This window comes from Calliphora vicina, chromosome 2 (genome assembly GCF_958450345.1).
Source record: "Calliphora vicina chromosome 2, idCalVici1.1, whole genome shotgun sequence".
Taxonomy (NCBI): domain Eukaryota; kingdom Metazoa; phylum Arthropoda; class Insecta; order Diptera; family Calliphoridae; genus Calliphora; species Calliphora vicina.
In genome coordinates this window covers 49,696,789-49,709,340 of record NC_088781.1, presented here as the reverse complement: position 1 = coordinate 49,709,340, position 12,552 = coordinate 49,696,789, and the positions used below count along the sequence as shown (strand labels likewise).

At 30.7% G+C, this 12,552-nt stretch overlaps 1 protein-coding gene across 2 annotated transcripts in view; it reads left to right on the top strand.

Annotated features, from left to right (window-relative positions):
* CadN2 (Cadherin-N2) overlaps positions 1-12,552 on the top strand; it is a 408,037-nt gene that overhangs the window by 239,533 nt on the left and 155,952 nt on the right. The window contains exon 1 of one of the 2 annotated variants that reach the window (XM_065501891.1): positions 6,994-7,089. The exons of the other annotated variant lie outside the window; for it this stretch is intronic. Within the exon in view, the coding sequence (XP_065357963.1) occupies positions 7,038-7,089 (52 nt within the window). The 5' untranslated portion in view covers positions 6,994-7,037. Of the gene's footprint in view, positions 1-6,993; positions 7,090-12,552 lie in introns of those variants that run through there. 2 annotated transcript variants of the gene reach the window in all.

Below are 12,552 nucleotides of genomic sequence, written 5' to 3'. Positions count from 1 at the left end.
CGGTTTGTTGGGTATGAGTTTTTAATTAAAATGTATGGGATTTGTCGGTATTAAAAATAAAAATATGGTGAGAAAATGCTTTCTACCAATTGAAAATACTGACTTTGTCAGCTGACTTTGTTACTTGCGTTTTATTAAAAGTGTGGCAATGTTCTAAACCTAGCTCCAAGAAATATCAAGAAAGTTGGACATTTTTGATAGAATAGAAATTAAAATTCTCTTTGTCTTAAGCAAAAATTAACAATATTTAAAAAAGGTTTGATTACTGAAAATTTTTACAGTAAATTATGTAGAAAATTTAACATCTAAGACAGCAAGTGAACCTGATTGACAGTGACGGTATAACTTTAGTACAAGTGGTCTCTTGTTTTAGCACCAACAGAATTTAATTAAATTTTTCTATTATCTTTAAAATTCGAAACAAAACATTGTCTTATCAATTACAAAATTTAAAATTTAATGAATTTCTTTGTATATGTGTATTAGGAAGGTACTTATTTAGCAATTTTAATATTTTCTCCCAACGTCTAAATTTGTTTTTCGTCATTTAACAATCAATGTTTCTCCAGGTCAGCCAAAAAATGTTGAAGAGAAAGAATTGGAGGCAATTTGAAAACGTTTGCGAGCAGCAGGTGTAAATGGTGTATCATACAAATTGAAGCCAACAAACTTTGAAAGACGATACTTCATGTCCGAAATGCTGCTTGAACGCTATAAAAGAAAGTAATTTTTGCACCAAATCATTACTTGCGATTAAAAATGGATCCAATACGATAACCCGAACTAACCTGGACCTCGGCTAAACAGCTGAATCGACATCAAAGCCAAATAGCCATGGCGCTAAGGAAATGCTCTGTATTTGGTGGGACCAAAAGGGTCCTATCAATTTTTGGCTGCTGAAATCTGGTTAGATGGGACCTGTACCGAAAGCAACTGGAGCATAGCACAGTGGGGCAGAATCGAAATTTTTTGGAAATAAGAGTGCTCATTAATATATAATGGGGTTCATTATAAACCATCATTTTATTTATAAACATTACAACTTTTATTGCATACAAATGGAGCCACCCTAATGTACATATGAAAATACTTTTCACTTTAAATTATATATGTATGTATATGATACTAGAACTTACATAAAAGCATAAACATACATACATTTGCTGATAACATTTAATTACTATTGGAAATTTGATACGCCTGGTAATAAATGAAATTAAACAACAAACACTGATACCAGTTCAACCTCATGATATGCAATATTAGAAGTATATAATTTAATTAAATTTTTCCTTTTTAATAAAATACACAATACTATCAAATAACAAATAGCTACATAGATACCCACATCACACAGATACTACTACTACTACTACTATGTACAATGTACACAAAAGAGATCTTAAAAATAAAATATTTTATTTTCTAAATATACTTGCTTACCTTAAATATGTATGGGGGGAAAGGTAATATAAAATAATATAATAGAATTTTGTTTAATTTTATATTTATTGATAATGCTGTGTATGATGATTATGATGTAAGCTATTGCTTTTACCTGAAATCCTATACTTTGCTAACTTAAAGTACAAAAACATTAAATAATGTGTTGTATATGGTTAAGTCCTCATGTATTTTCACATTAATAAACTAACTTATTCTAGCAAATAATTTCTAAATAAGCAAATTTGAATGAATTATTTTTATACTGTTGCCTTAACGACACTGTGATCACTATGTTTTGAAAAGTTGTGCTATTAAACCTTATTGCGTTACAATGTTATGACTGGGTAAAGTTGAAGTTTCCAAAAAATAAGTTGAGACGAATCAAAATGTAGTGTCTACTAACATTTTTTTTTAGTTCCCCAAAGAGAAATATAAGGATTTTTTTAATTTTCCCCTGAGAAGAATTTCCACAACAGAACTCGTACAAGAACTTAAAGTACTCCTTCATCAGTACTAATACTGCTGATAATCTGTTTTCTGTTATGTCTCCAGCAGCATATTCTTGTTCGAAGAAAGTCGTTACCCCCGTCTTGAGGAGCCATCAATTTGTTCACTCAGCAAACAATTTCTTGTCCGCATAGGTTTTTCCTTTATGGTGGATAACACTTGTCGATGTTATATTCTTGCTCGAATAAAGTTATCTCAAATCAGGGGGAATTTGACCGATGGCATGGGTTATGTTGGATTCGAAAGCAGCTGTGTGGCATATTCGCTTAAACCTGTGACTTATGAAAAAGTTTAACAGAGTCAAATTTCACGATCTCTGTATCCAGGTCACATCACCTTTACTTGAGATGACCATGCCGTCAAGTCGCTGGGGCGGAATGTTCAATGTAGAAAGAGCTGTGTGACTCGCATTATCGTTCTGTTGAAGACAAATGTCGTTGGTTTTCACATCGGTCGCATCGATGAGTATGATGTTTCGATGAGAATTAGAGTGAGAACAGAACAGAACACCCATTTCTATAAAACAGCACATGTTATTAAGCGCTATATTCGTTCATGGTGATTTGGCAAACTTATTTCTTTTGGTGTCGGTTATAACTTCTCTTGATTTATATCGAGCTTTCTCAGAGATCGTACTATACAAGTTGTTATAGATGGAATCTCATCAAATGAGTGCAAGATCAATTCAGGGGTACCGCAAGACTCCGTCCTTTCTCCTTATCTTGTTCAACGACTTTCAATGTGAAACTTCTAAGCCTGTCTACTCTTTTGCAGATGACAGCATCATTTAACATATATATTCAATCAATTATAGACCAATCCTGTCGGAGATTGGGGTAATGAAACAAAACATGAATGATACGCTTAACCATGATATTGTGACAATCTCTGAATAGGCTTGAGTGAATAGAGTCCATTTTAATGCACGCTAAACTTAATGCTGTATGTTAACACAAAAACGTACATCAGATCATGTTGCTCCCTGTTTTTATGGGTGCTGTAAATATTAAGGAATCAGAGCTCTTGATGTTTTGGGCATAGTATTCAGTGCGATGTTCGCTCGACAAAAACACTTTTCAAGCTCTAAAATGGTGTAGGAAATACTTCACTCCATCTGATCACCTTTTTATTTACACCACTTATATCCGATCCGAAATTACAACTCTCATGTGTGTGGGCCAGTGCTTAGAACTCTATTTTGCAGTTACTCTTCCGCGTACAGGAGAGGGAGAAAGTGCTTATCGGTGACAGTAGGGTATTCAGCTCTATTGACTCACTTTAATATCGTCGCAATGTGAGATGTGCTGCACTGTTTTACCGAAACTACAATGGTAAGTGCTCTGTTGAAATTAGGAAACTTGTTCCCGAAAACCCTAGTTTTTTACGCATCACACGTTCTTCGGCAAGGGCTCATCAATTCGTTGTCGACACATTGCAGGGAAAATTCGTTATTTAGCCCTACATTCCGTATGTAGAACAAGCTTCCTGCTCAAGTCTTTCCTGTCACTTCAAATGAAATGTTCACAAACACTGCTCCTTCTATCATCTCTCCATTAACCTCCATTAAAGTAATACTAAGAAATGAATGCATGTGTTTTTAAAATTTTTTAATTTGTTTTAACCCATTAAAGCCGAATTTTTTTTGGAATAGATAAAGTAAGAATCGATCTACTTAAAATATTTTTTTCGGTAATAGTAGGTCATTCCTTGGTGGGGAACTAGTGGGCCAAAGTTGAGCAATTTTACAAAATCACAAAATTCGAAGATAAACGGCTCTAGAAAACGGGGCTAGTGGACGTCCCCCATGTCCTCCTTGTGTCTAGTAGTCTTAGATCTCCTCTATCAGTAAACAAAATAACCAAGTGATTAGACCCACTCTTCTATGCTACAAGTACATTATTGTGGATTGGGCATAAAAATACCCACTTCGGCATATGTGGGTTCTAAAAAATATAAAATATGAATTTAATTTTTCAAGAAAAAATTTAGTTTTTTTTAGAAAATCATAATAAAAACATTTAAAGCTATGAGAATACATGACTATATAAAATATTTATATGGTGAAAGGTTGACAACCTAACTAAATTTTTTCGAACAGGAAATAATGATGAAAAACCTGTTCTTTTATACTGATGGTGATTACCACAATTAACTTATGTTGATAAAAATAGTATTTATGTGTTTGTAGGGGTTTTTAGACCCCACAGTTCGTGGTGGCATTCCGAAACTAGCAATCTAATCTACTTTCAGGTTACAAATAGCCACAGAATTAGTAGGCTTGTCCTAGGAGGAAGTCGATTGACTCTTTGGAGACAGTAGCTATATTTTGTCGATTGCAAATGGAAAATTTACTCTGCAATCGATTTACTATGACAGGTTAAATAACTGCATTCTGAAGTACAATACAAAAAAACAAGTATCAAATGTCCCCATCTCTAGATTTCTTAGGACCAGTAAAGTGACGACTGCCTCCGCCATGCAATACCTGCGATTGTTTAAGTAACAACTTTCTCCAATTTGCATTACAAAAAGTATATTCTTGACGAATGATCCAATACATACAAGTTAGAGTCAACCAGGTGTTTTTGTTGTTTGAATGTTAGTGTTGTTTTTTGTTATTTTGTTAGTTTTGGAATTTAAAATTTGTTCCACATTTTTCTTTTTTTGTTTCCTTTCCTATATGAAAAATTTTAAATTTTTGGGGGGTAATAGGAATTACCCTCTGGATTCGCGCCTGTAGCTAGGTATTGTCAAATCTACAACGTAATCATCAAAACATCGAAAAAAATGCATTAAGGGCTTCCTTTTTCTAAATAGCTAATTTAAAAAAAAACATACATTTTAGAACCCATATATGTCGAAGTGGGTAGAAAAATACCCATACCCTGCAGGCTCAGGTATGGCACATAAAAAAAATTAAAAATATTCACGGCAATATAAATGTCATAAGTAATGTCTGTATAAAATTTAATCAAAATCGGACAACGGATTCGGGGGTCAGGCATTAATGGGTTAAATAAAATGATGTATTTTTGACATGTGGCTGATAATAGATCTTCATGACTATGAATGGATAAGGATATTTTAAATATTAAAGAATTCTGGTATCTTACCATATATGTACTAACTTTAACATACAGTATATGCCAAAGACTCAAACATGTGTTATATCAATAGAATAATAAGTTTAAATGTTTTGGTTAGTTTGTTTAACAAATTAATTTAATTTTATAAATTGTGTAAGAGTTTAAAGTTATATATCAAAAATAAATTCTTCGAAAAGCCTTCAATATCATTAAGTATATGTCATTGTTGCGTAGAAGTGTTATGGAACATAAAGGCATGTTTATAATTGAAATTTAAATCCTTACAAATTGTTGTTAAAGTTATTGTCTATTTGAGGAAATAATTAACAAATAAAGTATAGGTTCTCATGCTGTATGAGTGTTGAAATAATTAAATATTAAGTATACGCCCAGCTAAAACTGGAGTTTACCTTTAACCCGGTTTGTAAGGGAGATATTTAAAACTGCCTTTACAAACATACTTAATAATATTAAATTATCATAAATGATGAGATAGACATTTTAAAATCTATTTAAAATTGCTATTTTTTATTTAAAACTCTTGATAATTTACAAAGTTGTAATGTAAAACAACAAACATAAATATTTATAGCTAAATTAATAAAAAAATATTTTGCATACTTTTAAAGATGGTCTTTAATGTACTTTAAAATAACATTTATATAATTAACAACAAATATTTTAAATAACAAAATAAATATTCTAAATACAAAAAATTATAGTTTCAAAATGAGTAAACTAATGAAGTGCAGAATAAATAATAAAATGACAGAAATTAAAACAGAAAATTCCAATAAAACAAACATAATTGAATTTAATACAAAAAAATAAGGAAAATTAAAACCAAACATTCCTTGGCAATGAAACGTAATAAAACTGAAAATGTATTTAAAACGCTAAATAAATCAACAAGTGAAAATAGTTGCCATGCAACAATTAAAACAATTTATAAATTACAAAACCTACAGCAGCAGCAAGCATATGACCTTAAATTTAACTACAACAAGCTGCAGAAAATTTCAAGTGTTTCAACGATTATTAATAAAACTATTTTAAAATTAATATTTCTTAATTTAAAAGTAATTTATGTGTTTGTGACGACTATCAGCCAAACTAAAAGCAACTGCTGCAATTCGTTTATATATTTTCCTCAACAACAGTTGTTGACTAACAATCAGCAACAATAACAACAACAAGTACAAAGCAGCAAACAATAAAATCAACTACAACAGCCACCATCACAATATCAAGATAATTTTTTGCTTGATTATTTTTATACCAGCCACAACAACAATTATCGTTATTGCTAACGCTCTGTCTGCTGTTGGTTTTTTAAAATTCTCTACTCCAGCACTAACAACAGCAAGAATTATTGCCACTACAAGAACACTATCATCAACATTAACTTTATCAAAAACAACTAAAATAACAGCATCGGCAGCATTATTGGCAGCAGCAGTATTTGTGGCAGCAACATCATTTTTGTCTCATCTTGGTTATTGTTATTTTGGCTTTCATTGTTTAAACTGTGTGTTGCGGTGTATTGTTGTGTTTATTATTTTTCATTTAAACTCCTTCAACCTGCTGTTTAGCTTCAGCTTGTTCTTTTTTCTGCACATCTTTAACCAATCCAGCCACATCCTAAACAAAGACTTGCTCATCGTCTTTGCCGTCATCATCATCTTTTACATCACCATCATCATCATTATTATTATTTTGAAAGACTTTAAACAAAAGCAATACCAGCAGCATTCATTAGAAGTAGTAAAAAACCAACCAAAACAACAGCAGCAACAACAGCAACCAAATCATCACCACCAACAACAACAGCAACATCAAGCACCATTAAAATTTTTCTCATTATTACTTTTAACGTTCTTACAATTGCTGCTGCTGCTGTTGTTATTGTTGCTGTACTGCCTTCACGTTGTTTTTAACGCGGATTTTATTGTCGTCGTTTTTGCGGCTTGTTTTGTAGCGGCAGGTGTCGTTGTAGTTATGGTGGATCCATTAAAAATCTTTTGGGTTTTAACAAATAGTACCTATTTGGGTAAGTATTGTTTACATTTTCATTTTCTGTCTTTTTTTGTAACTGCTTTTAAAACAGCAAATATATTAACAACAAATTTGCCAAAAATCTAATAAAAAACGATGTTGTAAAAATAAATATTTACACTTAAAAGGCTGCTCAAGATAAATTTTATTTAAATAAATATAACATTTTTATGGCTGTTTATTTTATTGCAGTTTTAAGTTAAGAAGAGTTAAGAAGAGGGCGTATTTTCTTGCTTATTTTGTTGCAAAAGTAAGTGAAATTAATATTAACATTTTTTATTTATAACAAATTTAAAAACTCTGTTTTTGTCTGCTGTTTCTACGAAAGACATAAGTATCCACCCACTAAAATCTAAGGAAATTTGTTCATTATAACAAAAAACTGTTGTTGATTGATGTTCTAGAACATTTAAATATCCTAAAGAATCAGCAAAGTAAAAGTTTTTTTCAATTATTTTATTGGGTATGTGACTTAAAAATGTATTCAAAGTATTGACCATTGTTACCTATGATCTTTTCTTATCTTTTTGGCAACAAATGGATTCCGAGCCAAAAGAACAACTGACTTTTGAGGCCACGAACGAATCAAGCCAATATAGGATACTCTCTTCCAAAGTGAAGCATATCCCAGATAGATCGTTCTTCATCGATCGAAACAAATAGTAGTCGAAAGGAGCAATTGAAAACTTCCCAACCACTTCATTCTAAATAGGTTTTGAATAATGTGGTCATGATAAATTATTACAGTTTCATGTCTGGCCGTATATTCTGAGCATTTCCGGCAAATGCTGGCTTCAAACTGTACGTTCGGTACAGGTTTCATGTCATGGTCTGGCTAGATTTTATCAGCTTTTATTAGATAGGACCCTTTTTGTTGTCGATTCGGCTGGTTTACCAGACTATACGTACGATCTCTCAAAATTCGGGTTATCGTAATGGATTGATTTTTTATCGCAAGTTATGCTTCGGAGTGAAAATTTTTTTTTGTTATAGCGTTCAAGCAGTATTTCAGATATGCAGAATCTCTCGTCTTCCATTCGATCCTGCTACTCGAAAATGTTCTAAAATTACTGCTTGATTAGCTTCCAATAATTTAGAAACTCTAGTTGAGTTTGCCAACCATCCTCATGGAGTAATGCCACCAATTCATGGTCCAATTTTTTATCTTCCGTGTCAAAATCACCACCTCTGAGCCTCACAAATCATCTCTCGCTCGTTGACTAATGAATCACATTCACCATAAACTTCAGTGCACAGAAAAAATTATATTTCAATTCAAACATTTATCCCATATTGAACTGGTTTCAATTATTTCATAATTAAATCAAGTATTCATTTGCTCAAAAACAAAATTTCTTGATATTTTCTATTGAATTTGATTATTTTGACAATTGAATATACAATTTTCGTTATTGGTTGAATTTCAAATACAAAAATTATTGAATAGATAATTTTCGTAATTGAAACACAAAAAATAACAAAAATGTGTTTTCAATTACGAAAATTATCTATTCAATAATTTTTGTATTTGAAATTGAACCAATAACGAAAATTGTATATTCAATTGACTAAATAATCAAATTCAATAGAAAATATCAAGAAATTTTGTTTTTGAGGAAATGAATACTTGACTTAATTATGAAATAATTGAAACCAGTTCAATATGTGACAAATATTTGAATTGAAACGGTTTAAGAAATAGTTTTTTCTATGTTAGCAATCGGTGTGCTTCAGCTTAAATTTTTTTTTGTTGATATAAAATTCGACATTTTCGAAGAAAAATAAAACTGAGAATAAATGAAATTTTGAATTCATACACCTAATAAATACAAAAGACCAACTCACAGGAAATGTAATTTTCTGTCCTTTGTTTTTTGTATTATGCGTTTGTGCAGATGTTTGTAACGCCCAAAAATATTAGTCTAACACCCACCTTAAAGTATGCCGATCGACTTAGAATCACTTTCTGAGTCGATTAAACGATGTCCGTCCGTCTGGTTGGCTGGCTGGCTGTCCATGTAAACCTTGTGCGCAGAGTACAATTTTGAAGATATTTCGATAAAATTTGGTACAAATTATTTTTTCGGTCCATAGACCAAGGCTATTAAAACTGGCTGGTAACGGTGCATTATTTCACCTAGCCCCCATACAAATGTCCTTTCGAAATTAGACTTTATCGGTCAAAAATGTTTAATTTATATATGTATTTCCACAAGTTCCGCTCCAAATAAGTTTTATATGTTCAAAATTCTTGTCACCAAATTTTGTTATGATCGGTTCATAATTAGTCATAGCTCCCATATAGACCCGCTTCCGAAAATCACTTTAACGTGCATAAATCGCTTAAAAATGTTGGTATACTCACAAGATTCAACATAGTTAACTTTCATGTAGACATAAATCACACCACCTAATTTCATGGTGATCGGTCCATAATTGGTCATAGCTCCCATATAAGGCCCACTTCCGAAAATCACTCAAAAATATAAATTATTGAAATTTTGAAAGAAAAATGTTTTTGCTCTTTTACTTAGTGTAGGTTATTATATGGTCGGACTTGACCGACCATACTTTCTTGCTTGTTTAAAATAGTTTTTTTTAATATTAACTTTCGCTGTATATATTTTCACTGTGGTAAACAACAAGGTTGGAATGAATAAATTCTCCATTAAATTTTAAGAAATGAATTTAACTCAAGAATTCGTTACGAATTAATTCGAGGGCTTAATTCCTCAGGTCCACATTGGGGCAGAATAAAAATTTTTTGGAAATAAATCTGGCATTTCTTAACGGCGGAACCCACTGGGACGTATGGAAAAATTTCAAGGATATTACAGGTTTAAATTGTTTGAGAATTTTTTTTTTTAATTTTTGTTTCTAGAAGATTATCGTCATAGCAAAATTCTTCTATTTGTTTTGTTTCCTATAACATCATGAAATATTTAAAAATACTTTAAAATTTTTAAGTTCGAAATTGGAATTGTAAAAATTACTCTCTAATTAAACTAAAATTATTTTTTTTATAAGAATCCTCAGATTTCAAGATTATTTCAAGAGCTTTAAACTATTTTCTGAAACAAGTTCGAATTTTCGAACTTAATTTTGAAATTTCGAACATAAAATTTGAATTGTCTTCAAGTTTGTGTGTGACCTATAGATTATTTTAACAACTTTAAAGAATTTTCGAACATAAGTTCGAATTTTCGAATTTGATTTCGAATTTTCGAACATAGTACATTGACATCAGTTGTATGCATGAATGTCAAAAAAAAAATTCGGTTAAATAAAGGCTTTTAAAATATTATATATAGCAGCTGCATTTTTTCGTATACGTATGATTGATATTTAATTGCTCATATTTAAATATTAGCCATACGAAAGTTGCTATATACTTTTAACTAGAAAAAACATATTTTTTTTTAGTTAAGATTAACAAAGAAAACCAATTCATTAAATGCAAAATGTTGCAAGGGATTTACACAAGTTAAATAAACAATTTATAGCCACAGGGAGCAACGCATTTAAGTTCGTTTAAATTAATGCTAATATTTACAATGCTGATATTTATTGCAATATGTAAAGGTGCGTAAAATTCTTACATCTACCGCACAGGTATTAAATTGTAAACAAATATGACCCAGTTCTATGGAAATTTTTTTCCCCTCACTAGGTTAACAGCACGCTTTTGAACTTATAACTACTTAGTAACTATTTGTCTTCTTACACCTTTTCAACACCAGAAAGTACTTTCACTTGAAAACATACTATGTAGTTTATTTATAAATTGCCAGCGAAAAAATAAATTAAAAAATTATTATTTTATATTCGGGTTTCTGCGTGCTTAAGAGTGCATTGCAAAAGCTTTTCCTCTTTTTTTTAATTAATATTTTGCATCATATTTTTTTTTTAAATTTACAAATATACTACATATCTTTGCTTCATTACTGTTTGTACAACACAATATTTACTTGCTTTGATGAAGGTCGCTCTAGCAAGAGAACTGTAAAAGTACATATACATGCAACTGTGTCATAGAGAAATACACATAGAGGGGATACTGGAAAATAACTCCAAAAAATAAATTATTCAAAATAATCACATATTCGAGAGTTTTTGTTTCCTAAAATATTCTCACTACTTAGATTTTTTTGATAACTGAGTTAGGTCTTTGACAGAGAGCTTCTGGTCTATGTGTATTAATCTATGTAACGGCACAACAAGCACTAGCAACAACAAAATTAAAACAAAATACTTAAATACTCTAACGAAGCAAATACAAAAACAGCAGAGAAAAAAAGTGCGTGCGTAAGCTTTAAACACATAGACTACAGAAGGCTACACAGCTACACAGCTACATAACTACAATCGTCGCAATCATCGCCCTGAAGTCAGCTACTTAATTACAATGAAAACAACAGCAACATGTTGACAGTACAAGATCTGTCCATTCTCACCTACTATGACATAAATTAGCTTAAGTAGGTCGCAGTGTTGTTACCGCGATCTTTGTCTTCATGTAAACGTTTGTATTTTAATTTTGACAGATTATGGTTGGTAGTATTTAAAGCATAAGTGTGAAAGTAAACAACGATTGTTTTCAAATGTAGGCCTTTATATGAAAGATTACGAAAGTTTCTAAATAAATAACCAACCTTATATAAGGTTTTTTAAATAAATTAAAATTTTGTTCAATTACATTTCTAGAGACAAAAAAAAAGACACAAAACTAAATAATCGAGTTTTACATGTCACACTATAAAATGAAACTAATGAGTTGTAATAAGTATTAAAATGTTTTTAATTTATTTTTTTTGTTAAATTCCATTCTGTGGTTGTGGTTTTATGTAGCATTAAGAATATATTTTAAAAAAATTGTTTACATATAAAGATATTGTTGCTGCAGAAGTTTTTTATAACAATTATATTGAATCAATATTGCAAAACTTAATTACTTATTTATTTTAAATTAACAAAAACCACAGAAACCAATATAAGGACAGTTTCTGTTTTGTTGTCTTTACTCATTTTAATTCCAAGTTGAGATAAAAGCAGACAATAATAAGTAAAGTTGGTTTTTGCATTTTGATTTAAGAAAAAGAAAGATTTCTATAGAATTTAAAGAAAATAATTATTTTGCTTTAATCAAGTTATATGTATGTATGTAGGTACTTCTATGGAAAATTGTTTTAAAGGCCTTAGTACAAGTAGAGTTTATCATTCGTACTGAGGGACAAATTCAACAAATGTGGTTCTTATGACGAAACTCTTTTCTCTAGTGTTCAGAAACCTGGATATCAGTGAGGCTTGGATCCCTCCTAAAGCAGAAACAACTTAAAAAGCTTCATTATTTTATGCTTATTATGATTAATCAGGAGCATAAAAAGTGCAATATTATTATGCGAAAGTTTTGCATTAAATCATTAATTGCGATGAAAAATGTATCTATTACGATAACCCG